The 14,650-nt window shown below is 45.3% G+C and overlaps 1 protein-coding gene across 3 annotated transcripts in view; it reads left to right on the forward strand.

Moving 5' to 3' along the window:
• Nucleotides 1-13,944, forward strand: part of LOC119925646 (L-threonine ammonia-lyase-like) — a 54,282-nt gene extending 40,338 nt beyond the window's left edge. For all 3 annotated transcript variants that reach the window (XM_038744002.1, XM_038744000.1, XM_038744001.1), the window contains 2 exons: nucleotides 1,904-1,961; nucleotides 13,678-13,944. In XM_038744002.1, the coding sequence (XP_038599930.1) occupies nucleotides 1,904-1,961; nucleotides 13,678-13,776 (157 nt within the window). In that variant the 3' untranslated portion in view covers nucleotides 13,777-13,944. The remainder of the gene's footprint in view (nucleotides 1-1,903; nucleotides 1,962-13,677) is intronic.
• The last annotated feature ends 706 nt before the right edge of the window (nucleotides 13,945-14,650 follow it).

The raw sequence follows: 14,650 nt of genomic DNA on the forward strand, positions 1-14,650 counted from the left end.
GTTCCCTCATCTGTAAAATTGGGATTAAGCCTGTGAGCCCCACGTGGGACAACCTGATCAACTTGTATCCCCCCAGCGCTTAGAACAGTGCTTTGCACATAGTAAGCGCATAACAAATACCATTATTATTATTACTATTATTATTATTATTATTACAGAGCACTGTACTAAGCCCTTGGGAGAGTACAACAGAATTAGCAGACATGTTCCCTACCCATAATGAGCTTACAGTCTAGAGTGAATATTCATTCAATCGTATTTATTGAGTGCTAACTGTGTGTAGAGCACTACACTAAGTGCTTGGGAGGGTACAATATCACAATCAATCAGTTAATGTATATATTATGCACTTACTATGTATGATAAGCAGTGTGGCTCAGTGGAAAGAGTGCGGGCTTTGGAGTCAGAGGTCATGGGTTCAAATCCCGGCTCCGCCAATTGTCAGCTGGGTGACTTTGGGCAAGTCACTTCACTTCTCTGGGCCTCAGTTCCCTCATCTGTAAAATGGGGATTAAGACTGTGAGCCCCCCGTGGGACAACCTGATCACCTTGTAACCTCCCCAGCGCTTAGAACACTGCTTTGCACATAGTAAGCGCTTAACAAATACCATTATTATTATTATTATTATTATTATTATTATTATTATTATTACAGAGCACTGTACTAAGCCCTTGGGAGAGTACAATACAACAGATTGAGCAGACATGTTCCCTACCCATAATGAGCTTACAGTCGAGAGTGAATATTCATTCAATTGTATTTATTGAGTGCTGTGTGCAGAGCACTGTACTAAGTGCTTGGAAAGTACAATTCAGCAATAAAAAGAGACAATCCCTGCCCACACTGGGCTTACAGTCTAGAGGACTACTACTAGAATACAAGACTACTGTCGAATATTCAGTCGCGAATCCTACCGATCGACTGGCTGCTCCTGTTAACAAAATTCTGAGCCCTTTTCTCAGGCCCACGATGCAACTGAAATAGTCCTGAGACTGGGATGGGGAGAACAAAAGGGTTAGCCCTAGACTTTTGCCCACATTTGCTTTACAGGGGTAAACTGGCTGGACACAATAATAATTATGGTATTTGCTAAACTATGTTGCCAACTTGTACTTCCCAAGCGCTTAGTACAGTGCTCTGCACACAGTAAGTGCTCAATAAATACGATTGATGAATGAATGTTCCAGGCACTGTACTAAGTGCTGGGGTGGATACAAGGAAATCCACGGTCCCGGCCTGGGGCTCCCAGTCTCGATCCCCAATTCACAGATGAGGTAACTGAGGCCCGGAGAAGTGAAGCGACTTGCCCAAGGTCACACAGCAGGCAAGTGGCAGAGGTGGGATTAGAATCCACGACCCTGTGGCTCCCAGCTTTGGGCTCCATCCACTACGCCTTGCTGCAATCAGTCAGAGAGACAGATGCGGATGGGACTGTTGGCCCCGCTGACACCATCATGGGCAGGATGACTCTGGATTGGCTCTGCCACGGAGAGGACAATCAGTCCACTGGCTGCCCAGTTTGGAGGGAAGCCCTTATTTTACTTGTACATATTTATTCTACTTATTTTATTTTGTTAATATCAATCAATCGTATTTATTGAGTGCTTACTGTGTGCAGAGCACTGTACCAAGTGCTTGGGGAGTACAAGTTGGCAACATATGTATGTTTTGTTTCTTTCTCTGTCTCCCCCTTCTAGACTGTGAGCCCACTGTTGGGTCGGGACCGTCTCCATATGTTGCCAACTTGGACTTCCCAAGCGCTTAGTACAGTGCTCTGCACACAGTTAGTGCTCAATAAATATGATTGAATGAATGAATAGGTGGCTGGAGTCAACTGTAGCCGTGCGGGACAGTGAGGACCCCAACTCACAGGACCTCCCCCTGACTTTCGATTTGTTTCAGGTTGTTGGATCTCCAACAGGAACGCGCATTTGTGACCTCTGAGCTTTTCGCTACCAAGGTAAGACGCTGCCCACCGCCTCCAGTTCTGGACCCTTTGAAAACTCTGGCCCATATGTTTGGTTTTGTTCTCTGCCTCCCCCTTCTAGACTGTGAGCCCACTGTTGGGTAGGGACCATCTCTATATGTTGCCAACTTGGACTTCCCAAGCGCTTAGTACAGTGCTCTGCACACAGTAAGCGCTCAATAAATACGATTGATTCATTCATTCATTCATTTTGGTCTTCAGGCTCCAGCAGAGCTTATTCCTGGGAACTGTTTTTTGTTTTGTTTGGGGGTGTTTCAAACGGTAACTCTATGCCAGGCACTGTACTTAGCACTGGGGATCAATCAATCAATCGTATTTATTGAGCGCTTACTGTGTGCAGAGTACTGTACTAAGCGCTTGGGAAGTACAAGCTGGCAACATATAGAGACAGTCCCTACCCAACAGTGAGCTCACAGTCTAGAAGGGGGAGACAGACAACAAAACCAAACATACTAACAAAATAAAATAAATAGACTAGATAGGTACAAGTAAAATAAATAGAGTAACAAATATGTACAAACATATATACATATATACAGGTGCTGTGGGGAAGGGAAGGAGGTAAGATGGGGGGGATAGAGAGGGGGATGAGGGGGATAATCAGAACTGTCACATGGGGTTCACAGTCTTAATACCCCAGTTTTACAAATGAGGTAACTGAGATACAGAGAAGATAATATTAAGAAGAAGAAGAACAGTATTTGTTAAGTGCTTACCGTGTGTGAGGCACTGTCCTAAGCGCTGGGGTGGATAAAAGCAAATCAGCCCGGACACAGTCCCTGTCCCACATGGGGCTCACAGTTTTAATCCCCATTTTCCAGATGAGGTAACTGAGGCACAGAGAAGTGAAGTTGAAAGCTCACCTCCTCCAGGAGGCCTTCCCAGGCTGATCCCCCCTTTTCTTCTGCTCCTCCTCCCCTCCCCATCACCCTGACTCCCTCCCTCTGCTCTACCCCCCTCCCCGCCCCACAGCACTTGGGTATGTATATTTATTATTCTATTTATTTTATTAATGATGTGTAAATATCAGCACTTGTATATGTACGTATTTATTATTCTATTATGTGTATATATCTTTAATTCTATTTGCTTATATTAATGTCATTGATGCCTGTCAACTTGTTTGATTTTATTTTGTTATCTGTCTTCCCCTTTCTAGACTGTGAGCTCGTTGTGGGGTAGGGATTGTCTCTGTTGTCGAACCGTACTTTCCAAGAGCTTAGGACCTTTTCGACTGCGAGCCCAACGTTGGGTAGGGACCGTCTCTATATGTTGCCAATTTGTACTTCCCAAGCGCTTAGTACAGTGCTCTGCACACAGTAAGCGCTCAATAAATACGATTGATGATGATGATGATGATGACGGTGCTCCGCACAAAGTAATCGCTCCATAAATACGATCGAATGAAGGAATGAAGTTCATTCCTTCATTCGATCGTATTTATTGAGCGCTTGCCCAAGTGACTTGCCCAAGGTCACACAGTGGACAAATGGCAGAGCCGGGAATAAAGCCGGTTTTTTTTTTTTGTCTTCCAGAACCGTACTCTATCCACTAAAACACGCTGCTTCTCTAGGTCGGACGGCTTCTCTTTATTGCCAAAGCCAGGCTCTGTGGCCCCCTCACCGAGCAGCCCTGACTGAGCAGCCGAAGTATAAAATTCAATCAATCAATCAACCAGTGGTATTTATTGAGCACTCACTATCAATCAATCAATCAATCGTATTTATTGAGCGCTTACTATGTGCAGAGCACTGTACTAAGCGCTTGGGAAGTACAAATTGGCAACACATAGAGACAGTCCCTACCCAACAGTGGGCTCACAGTCTAAAAGGGGGAGACAGAGAACAGAACCAAACATACCAACATAATAAAATAAATAGGATAGAAATGTACAAGTAAAATAAATAAATAAATAAATAAATAGAGTAATAAATATGTAGAACCATATATACATATATACAGGTGCTGTGGGGAAGGGAAGGAGGTAAGATGGGGGGATGGAGAGGGAGACGAGGGGGAGAGGAAGGAAGGGGCTCAGTCTATGAACAGAGCACCCCTCTAAGAGCTTGGGAGAATACAATGCAACAGAATTAGAGTTAGAGAAGCAGCGTGGCTTAATGGAAAGAGCCCGGGCTTGGGAGTCAGAGGTCATGGGTTTTAATCCCAGCTCCGCCATTCATTCATTCAATCAATCGTATTTATTGAGCGCTTACTGTGTGCAGAGCACTGGACTAAGCGCTTGGGAAGTCCAAGTTGGCAACATATAGAGACGGTCCCTACCCAACAGCGGGCTCACAGTCTAGAAGGGGGAGACAGACAATGAAACAACACACATTAACACCATAAAATAAATAGAATAGTATTTACTGAGCGCTTACTGTGTGCAGAGCACTGTACTAAGCGCTTGGGAAGTCCAAGTTGGCAACATATAGAGACGGTCCCTACCCAACAGCAGGCTCACAGTCTAGAAGGGGGAGACAGACAATGAAACAACACACATTAACACCATAAAATAAATAGAATAGTATTTACTGAGCGCTTACTGTGTGCAGAGCACTGTACTAAGCGCTTGGGAAGTCCAAGTTGGCAACATATAGAGACGGTCCCTACCCAACAGCAGGCTCACAGTCTAGAAGGGGGAGACAGAGAACAAAACAAAACATATTAACAAAATAAAATAAATGGAATATGTACAAGTAAAATAAATAGAGTATTAAATACGCAAATTTACGTCTAACCCTAACCTGCCACTTGTCAGCTGTGTGACTTTGGGCAAGTCACTTAACTTCTCTGGGCCACAGTTACCTCATCTGGAAAATGGGGATTCAGACTGTGAGCCCCAAGTGGGAGAACCTGATAATAATAATAATAACGGTATTTGTTAAGCGCTTACTATGTTCTAAGCACTGGGGTGATACAAGGTGATCAGGTTGTCCCACGTGGGGCTCACAGTCTTAATCCCCATTTTACAGATGAGGGAACTGAGGCCCAGAGAAGTGAAGCGACTTGCCCAGAGTCACACAGCTGACAATTGGCAGGGCCGGGATTTGAACCCATAACCTCTGACTCCAAAGCCCGAGCTCTTTCCATTGAGCCACGCCGCTTCCTCCCCAGCGCTGAGAACAGTGCTTTGCACATAGTAAGCGCTTAACAAATGCCACCGTTGTTATTATTAATTAGCAAATTCAAGACATCCTCTTGCGGTCTTGATAATAATAATAATATAATAATAATAATAATAATAATAATGTTGGTATTTGTTAAGCGCTTACTACGTGCAAGGCACTGTTCTAAGCGCTGGGGTAGATACAAGGTAATCAGGTTGTCCCACGTGGGACTCACAGTCCTCTTCCCCATTCTACAGATGAGAGAACTGAGGTCCAGAGAAGTTAAGTGACTAGCCCAAAGTCACACAGCTGACAAGTGGCAGAGCCAGGATTCGAACCCACGACCTCTGACTCCAAAGCCCGGGCTCTTTCCACTGAGCCACGTTGCTTCTTGATCTGAATAGAGTGGGATCTGTTGTTGCCATTCCCTCTCCAAGCCCTACTTTCATGCTTTTCCTGGGCCAACCAGGTTCAGTGATGACTGATCTGCAGGGAACGTGTCTACCAGCTCTGCTGTGCTATACGTTCCCAAGCACTCAGTACACTGCCCTGCACACAGTAAGTGCTCAATAAATACTACTGATTAATTGGTCTATTGCTCTATTTACCTGTGACTGGTCACAGCATTTGTGCTGCATTTAATCTGCCCTCGTGCAAGGCCAATTTCCTGTTGGGAAATGTAATAAGCAGGAAAAGTCTTAAGGAGAGGAACCACGGCTATGTCCTGCCACTCTTCCCACGGAGCCTTGGAACTCCTTCCTGTAGACAGTAACGGGCAGGGGATGTGCCTGCCAATTCTGTTGTACTCTCCCAAATTCATTCAATCGTATTTATTGAGCGCTTACTGTGTGCAGAGCGCTTGGGAAGTACAAGTTGGCAACATATAGAGACGGTCCCTACCCAGCAGCGGGCTCACAGTCCCAAAAGTTGTGTGCAATGCTCTGCACGTAGCAAGCGCTCAGTCAATGCCTGTGATTGACTGATTGACTGATTCCTGATTTAGTACAGACCCAAGGCAGAGCCCAGCTGCAGGCCATCCTTCTCTGATGAAGGACTCTGAAGATATTTATAGACACGGCCTCCTCAACTGCGTCCTCACACCGAGGTGAAGCAGAGAAAGGACAATATCTCTCCATTTTGAAAGGAGGGGGAGGCCCAGAGGATCTAAGGTTCCCCATCCAGGCATCCAGCAAGCCCCTGACAGAACCTGGAACAGGGACAAGTGTCCTATTCATTCATTCAATCGTATTTATTGAGCGCTTACTGTGTGCAGAGCACTGTACTAAGCACTTGGGAAGTACAAGTTGGCAACATATAGAGACGGTCCCTACCCAACAGCCATGTGAGGGAATATCTTCTTCAGGGAAAGTTGGCTTCAGGAATGCTTGGAAGCTCTCCCAGTGTCCAACCAATTAGTAGCTATCATTTTTTTTTAATCCAAAAAACATTCAATCAATCGTATTTATTGAGCACTTACTGTGTGCAGAGCACTGGGCTAAGCGCTTGGGAAGTACAAGTTGGCAACATATAGAGACGGTCCCTACCCAACAGCCATGTGAGGGAATATCCTCTTCAGGGAAAGTTGGCTTCAGGAATGCTTGGAAGCTCTCCCAATGTCCAACCATTTAGTAGCTATCCTATTTTTTTTTTTAATCCAAAAAAAGAAATTCAGCTTTTCCAAGATCTTGCCAGGGCTTATTTCAAGGACTTTCATCCTCTTCCCAGTTCTTCCAAGATTTTCAAAACCACAAGACCATATATAGGCACCAAAAGATGAAAAGCCCTTTAAACATGGCAGATTTTACCTTGTAGTTTATCTGCTAATAATAATAGTGGCATCTGGCAAGTGACTACGCGGCGCCGATCACTGCTTTAGAAGCAATGTAGTCACATAATAATAATAATAATAATGTGGGTATTTGTTAAGTTCTTACTGTGAGCCAAGCACTGTTTATTCATTCATTCATTCAATCGTATTTATTGAGTGCTTACTGTGTGCAGAGCACTGTACTAAGCGCTTGGGAAGTACAAGTTGGCAACATCTAGAGACGGTCCCTACCCAACATCATCATCACCATCAATCGTATTTATTGAGCGCTTACTGTGTGCAGAGCACTGTACTAAGCGCTTGGGAAGTACAAGTTGGCAACATATAGAGATAGTCCCTACCCAACAGCGGGCTCACAGTCTAGAAGGGGGAGACAGAGAACAAAACAAAACATATCAACAAAATAAAATAAAATAAATATGTACAAATAAAATAAATAAATAAATAGAGTAATAAATATGTACAAACATATATACATATATACAGGTGCTGTGGGGAGGGGAAGGAGGTGAGGCAGGGGGGATGGGTCCGGGGAGGAGGGGAGAGGCACTGTTCTAAGCGCTGAGGGGGTTACAAGGTAATCCACGTTGTCCCACGTGGGGCTCACAGTCTTAATCTCCATTTTACAGATGAGGGAACTGAGGCACAGCGAAGTTAAGTGACTTGCCCAAAGTCACAGAGTTGACAGGCTCAGTGGAAAAGAGCCCGGGCTTTGGAGTCAGAGGTCATGGGTTCAAATCCCAACCCCGCCAATTGTCAGCTGTGTGACTTTGGGCAAGTCACTTAACTTCTCTGGGCCTCAGTTCCCTCATCTGGAAAATGGGGATGAAGACTGTGAGCCCCCCGTGGGACGACCTGATCACCTTGTAACCCCCCCCCAGTGCTTAGAACAGTGCTTTGCACATAGTAAGCACTTAATAAATGCCATCATCATTATTATTATTGTTAAGTGGCAGAGCCAGGATTAGAACCCATGACCTCTGACTCCCAAGCCCAGGCTCTTTCCACTGAGCCACGCTGCTTCACAGACCCAGATCAGACAGAGTCCCTAACCTACATGGGGCTCACAGGCTAATGGGAAGGAGAATGGGTCTTTAATTCCCATTTCACAAAGGAGGGAACCGAGGTACAGAGAAGATGAGCGACTTCATTTCCAAATCCACCCCTTTCTCTCTATTTAAACCACCACCATGTTGGTCCGGAGACCTGCCATATCCCAGCTTAACTGCGTTAAATTCCTCCCTGATCTCTCTGCATCCAGCCCTGCTTTTCAATCCATATGGAAAATGCTTCACTCCAGTGAGCCACTCTGTCTCTCTAAATCAATCAATCAATCAATCGTATTTATTGAGCGCTTACTGTGTGCAGAGCACTGGACTAAGCGCTTGGGAAGTACAAGTTGTACAAGTATAAGCTGTCGTTGCTGAACTTTGGATTTGTCTCCTACTGGTATCTCAGTCCATGTACCCTCCGGGGTGGGACCTGCCGCCATCCTAAAGGTTAAAACTAAAACAATTTCCTGCAGTTTACTAAATGCACCAGTGACTGCCTCTTTGATAAATCCACTGGCCTCTACCTTATCCTAGTCCTCCTTGACTATGGTTGTACATATTTATTACTCTATTTATTTATTTATTTATTTATTTATTTATTTTACTTGTACATTTCTATCCTATTTATTTTATTTTGTTGGTATGTTTGGTTCTGTTCTCTGTCTCCCCCTTTTAGACTGTGAGCCCACTGTTGGGTAGGGACTGTCTCTATGTGTTGCCAATTTGTACTTCCCAAGCGCTTAGTACAGTGCTCTGCACACAGTAAGCGCTCAATAAATACGATTGATTGATTGATTGATTGACTTCTCAGCTGCCTTTGACACTCCACACCACGCCCTTCTCTTGAAAATAATAGCAATAACTATGGTATTTGTTGAGCGCTATGTGCCCGACACCGTATTAAGCGTGGGGGTGGATACAAGCAAATCGGACTGGACACAGTCCCTGTCCCATATGGGGCTCACAGTCTCAATCCCCATTTTCCAGAAGAAGTAACTGAGGTCCAGAGAATAATAATGATGGCTTTTATTAAATGCTTACTATGTGCAAAGCAATGGGAAGTTAAATGGCTTATCCTGTGGGACAACCTGATCACCTTGTATCCTCCCCAGTGCTTAGAACAGTGCTTTGCACATAGTAAGCGCTTAACAAATGCCATCATTATTATTATTATTATCCAAGGTCACCCAGCAGATGTGGCAGAGCCAGAATTAGAACCCAGGTCCTCTAACTCCCAAGCCCATGCTCTTTCCACTAAGTTATGCTGTACCCGTTCTCCCTCCAATATAGACCATCTTCTAGACTGTGAGCCCACTGTTGGGTAGGGACCGTCTCTATATGTTGCCAACTTGTACTTCCCAAGCGCTTAGTACAGTGCTCTGCACACAGTAAGCGCTCAATAAATACGATTGATTGATTGACTGATTGATTCTAGACTGTGAGCCCACTGTTGGTTAGGGACCGTCTCTATATGTTGCCAACTTGTACTACCCAAGCGCTTAGTACAGTGCTCTGCACACAGTAAGCGCTCAATAAATACGATTGATGGTGATGATGATGTTGGGTAGGGACCGTCTCTATACATTGCCAACTTGTACTTCCCAAGCACTTAGTACAGTGCTCTGCACACAGCAAGCGCTCAATAAATACGATTGAATGAATGAATGAATGAGCCCCATGTGGGACAGAAACTGGGTCCAACCTGATCATTCTTTATCCACCCCAGCTCTTCGAACGAGGCTTGACGCGTGGTAAGTGCTTAATGAAAACCATTAAAAAAAAACCCGAAACAAAACAAAAAACCTTTGCAACTTCACTGGGACTGGCTAAAACAGAGACTCCACTTCACCATATGCAAGCAGAGATAGACTAAGGGAAAGTTTTGCAGTTGAAATAATAAAAGTTAAAAACAGATTGTAATTGCTTTCCATGTGACAGTGTTTTGGATCAAAATGCTCTAAAAATTCCCGATTTTCAGCAGCTTTCATCACGACCTTCAAATAGTATTTACTAAGTACCCAGGAACACAAGGTGCTGTGCCAAAGGGCTAGGATAAATAAGCCAAACAGATGGGGCCTCTGCCATTTAGTTTATATTCCTTGGGGTTTGGGAGGGTGCCATACATCACTATAAATTCATTTACACCATCCTTATTCTGCTCAATGTATAACAGTGTTGTAAATATTTTTATGTTTGTCTCCCCCGCTGGATTGTAAGCTCCTTGAGGGCAGGGAATATGTCACTTCGTCAGTCTGTACTGTCCAAGCAGTTAGCACAATGTATTGCATCAAGTGAGAAGCAGCGTGGCTCAGTGGAAAGAGCCCGGGCTTTGGAGTCAGAGGTCATGGGTTCAAATCCCACCTCTGCCAATTGTCAGCTGTGTGACTTTGGGCAAGTCACTTCACTTCTCTGTGCCTCAGTGACCTCATCTGTAAAATGGCGATTAAGACTGTGAGCCCCCCATGGGGCAGCCTGATCACCTTGTAACCTCCCCAGTGCTTAGAACAGTGCTTTGCACATAGTAAGTGCCTAATAAATGCCATTATTATTATTATTATTATTATTTAAAAATATGACTGAATGAATGAATGACAATGGTGCTGCCCTATGGAGCTGTGGAGGACTTCCCTCTAGACTGTAAGCTCCCCTGTAAGCTCATTGTGGGCAGGAAATATGTCTGTTTATTGTTGTATTGTACGCTCCCAAGCGCTTAGTACAGTAGTACTCTGCTCACAGGAGGTGCTCAATAAATACGAACGAATGAATGAAAGAATGAAGGAATGAATGAACCCATTGTTGCCTCCTGGACTTGGCTGAGAATGAGGCCCAGGGGCTACTTAAGTCCCCCTCCTTCATTTCCCATTTCCAGCACAGTCTGTAACTCTGGGAATAGAGAAAAATTCCTTCCATCCAGATTGGGGAGGTCTTTTTTGTGCTAGTTGGGGTTATGAGGAATATTCTTTCAGGCGGCATTGGGCCATCCTCCTTCTCTTTTTATTATTATTTTGGTATTTGTTAAGCACTTACTATGTGCAAAGCACTGTTCTAAGCACTGGGGAGGTTACAAGGTGATCAAGTTGTCCCACGGGGGGGGCTCACAGTCTTAATCCTCATTTTACAGATGAGGTAACTGAGACACAGAGAAGTCAAATGACTCGCCCACAGTCACACAGCTGGCAATTGGCGGAGCTGGGATCTGAACCCATGACCTCCGACTCCAAAGCCCGGGCTCTTTCCACTGAACCACGCTGCTTCTCTAATTTTTTAAAAAATACCATACTCATTACTTATACTTACTATACTTTAGTATACTATACTAAATTCTCTATACTCAATTCTCAAGCGCTTAGTACAGTGCTCTGCACATAGTAAGCGCTCAATAAATACGATTGATGATATACTAGTATATAGCTTTTTTTTCCCCAGGAATTTTTGCATCGATTATCTCATTTCATCCTCACAACTTCCTTTTGAGGTAAGGAGAGGCAAACATTACTAACTCCATTTTATGGATGATGAAACCAAGGCCCAGACGAGTTAAGTGTCTGGCCAGGGTCAGAGCTGGGACTAGAACCCAGATGCTATTTATTCTTATGCTCCCAAGTGCTTAGTACAGTGCTCTGCACACAATAGGCACTCAATATGACAGGATGGATCAATCAATCAATTGATCAATCATATGATCGATTGATTGATTGTATGATTGGATGAATGAATGAATGAATCTGACCCTCAGCCTCATTCTCTTTCCATCAGTCTCTCTCTAATGCCTTGACCTTGCACTGCCTGAGAGTACTGGACGGGATGAAGCTTTATTGAAATCCCATCTCCTCCAAGAGGCCTTCCCAGATTAAGCCCCACTATTCCTCATCCCCCACTCCCTTCTGCGTCACCCTGACTTGCTCCCTTTTCTCTTCCCCCCCGCCGCCATCACAGCCCTGTAGCACTTATGTATATATCTGTCATTTTATTTATTATACTGATGTCTGTTTATTTGTATTGATATCTGTCTCCTGCCCTCTAGACTGTGAGCTCATTGTGGGCAGGGATTGTCACTGTTTATTGTTGTATTGTACTTTCATTTATTCATTCGGTCGTATTTAGGGAATTGCGTAGGGAAGCAGCGTGGCTCAGAGGAAAGAGCCTGGGCTTTGGAGTCAGAGGTCACAGGTTCAAATCCCGGCTCCGCCACTTGTCCGCTGTGTGACTTTGGGCAAGTCACTTCACTTCTCTGGGCCTCAGTTCCCTCCTCTGTAAAATGGGAGTGAAGACCGTGAGCCCCACGTGGGACAACCTGATCACCTTGTTACCTCCCCAGCGCTTAGAACAGTGCTGGGCACATAGTAAGTGCTTAATAAATGTCATTATTATTATTATTATCATTTATTGAGCACTTACAGTGGCAGAGCACTGTACTAAGCACTTGGGAAGTAAAATGCTTTGCACATAGTAAGCGCTTAACAAATGCCATTATTATTATTATTATTATTAATATTATTATTATTATGATTATATAAAGAAAGACAAATCTCTGTCCACAACAGGCTCACAGTCTAGAAGGGGGGAGACAGAAATCAATACGAGCAAACAGGTATCAATATAAATAAATAGAATTATAGATCTATATGTATATTCATAAGTGCTGAGGGGTGGGGAGAGGGGGGAAGAGAAAAGGGAGCGATTCAGGATGACGTGGAAGGGAGTGGGAGCTGAGGAAAAGTGGGGTTTAGTCTGGGAAGGCCTCCTGGAGGAGGTGTGCCTTCAGTAGGGCTTTGAAGGGGAGAAGAGGGATTGTCTGGGGGATTTGAGGAGGGAGGGCGTTCCAGGCTGGAGGTAAGACATGGGCCAGGGGTAGGCGGGGAGACAGGCGAGATGGAGGCCTAGTGAGAAAGCACCAGAAGAGCAGAGTGTGTGGGCTGAGCTGGAGAAGGAGAGAAGGGAGGTGAGGTAGGAGGGGCCGAGGGGATGGAGCACTTTAAAGTCAATAATGCGGAGTTTTTATTTGATACGGAGGTGGATAGACAGCCGCTGGAGGTTTTTGAGGACGGGGGTGACATGCCCTGAAAGTTTCTGTAGAAAGATAATCCGGGCAGCAGAGTGAAGTATGGACTGAAGTGGGGAGAGGCAGGAGGTTGGGAGTCAGAAAGGAGGCTGATGCAGTAATCTAGGAGGGGTAGGATGAGTGATTGGACTAATGTACTTTCCCAAGCACGTAGTACAGTGCTCTGCACACAGTCATAATAATAATAATGATGTTTATTAAGTACTTACTATGTGCAAAGCACTGTTCTAAGTGAAGGGGAGGTTACAAGGTGATCAGGTTGTCCCATGGGGGGCTCACAGTCTTAACCCCCATTTTCCCGATGGTGTAACTGAGGCCCAGAGAAGTGAAGTGACTTGCCCAAAGTCACACAGCTGGCAATTGGCTGATAACTGACTTCTAGACTGTGAGCCCACTGTTGGGTAGGGACCATCTCTTTATGTTGCCAACTTGTCCTTCCCAAGTGTTTAGTACAGCGCTCTGCACACAGTAAGCGCTCAATAAACACGATTAAATGAATGAATCGGCAGAGCCGGGATTTGAACCCATGACCTCTGACTTCAAAGCCCGGGCTCTTTCCACTGAGCCACGCTGCTTCTCCAGTAAGGGCTCAATAAATATGACGGATGAATGAATGAAAACTCTCCATCCTCTGTCCTAGGTGACCTGCGTTGCCGAGACCAGAGACAAGCAACACACGGCCCGCATCCACAGCCTCTTGCAGCAACGCTACCCGACGCTCGTCTGGAAGGAGCGGTGACCGGACCTGAGCCAAGAGGCAACCCTCAAGCCCAATCACGGGCCCCTCCGCCACCTCTTCAGCCCCCTCCCCGCATGGAGTAGGATTTGGCATCCAAAGAGCCAGGCCGTATCCGCGTGGCTCAGTGGAAGAGCCCGGGCTTTGGAGTCAGAGGTCGTGGGTTCAAATGCCGGCTCCGCCGATCGTCAGCTGTGTGGCTTTGGGCAAGTCTCTTCACTTCTCTGGGCCTCATCTGGATAATTAAGACTGGGAGCCCCCGTGGGACAACCTGATTGCTTAGAACAGTGCTTTGCACATAGTAAGCGCTTAATAAATGCCATCACCATTATTATTATTATTTTTATATCACTCCTCTGTGGACGTCCCAGTGGCTCCCTAAGGGACACCTTCAGCATGACATATGTGTGGGGGGTGAGGAGGTTGGCATACGGGGCATCCACTTATTCCTCTGACTGCAGTGTCACAGCCGCTATTTTGAAAGAAGCCCTTCCCCTTTTTCTCCATCTTTTTCTGCCCCTGAGTTCCTTCTCCTTCTGAACCCACTCATTCATCATTCATTCAATCGTATTTATTGAGCGCTTACTGTGTGCAGAGCACTGTACTAAGCGCTTGGGAAGTACAAGTTGGCAACATAGAGAGACGGTCCCTACCCAACAGTGGGCTCACAGTCTAGAAGAATAATGGCATTTCTTAAGCGCTTACTATGTGCAAAGCACTGTTCTAAGCACTGGGGGGGATACAAGGTGATCAGGTTGTCCCACGTGGGGCTCACGGTCTTAATCCCCATTTTACAGATGAGGGAACTGAGGCCCAGAGAAGTGAAGTGACTTGCCCAAAGTCACCCAGCTGACAGTTGGCAGAGCTGGGATTTGAA

This window comes from Tachyglossus aculeatus, chromosome 3 (assembly GCF_015852505.1).
Source record: "Tachyglossus aculeatus isolate mTacAcu1 chromosome 3, mTacAcu1.pri, whole genome shotgun sequence".
In the NCBI taxonomy this organism is placed as follows: domain Eukaryota; kingdom Metazoa; phylum Chordata; class Mammalia; order Monotremata; family Tachyglossidae; genus Tachyglossus; species Tachyglossus aculeatus.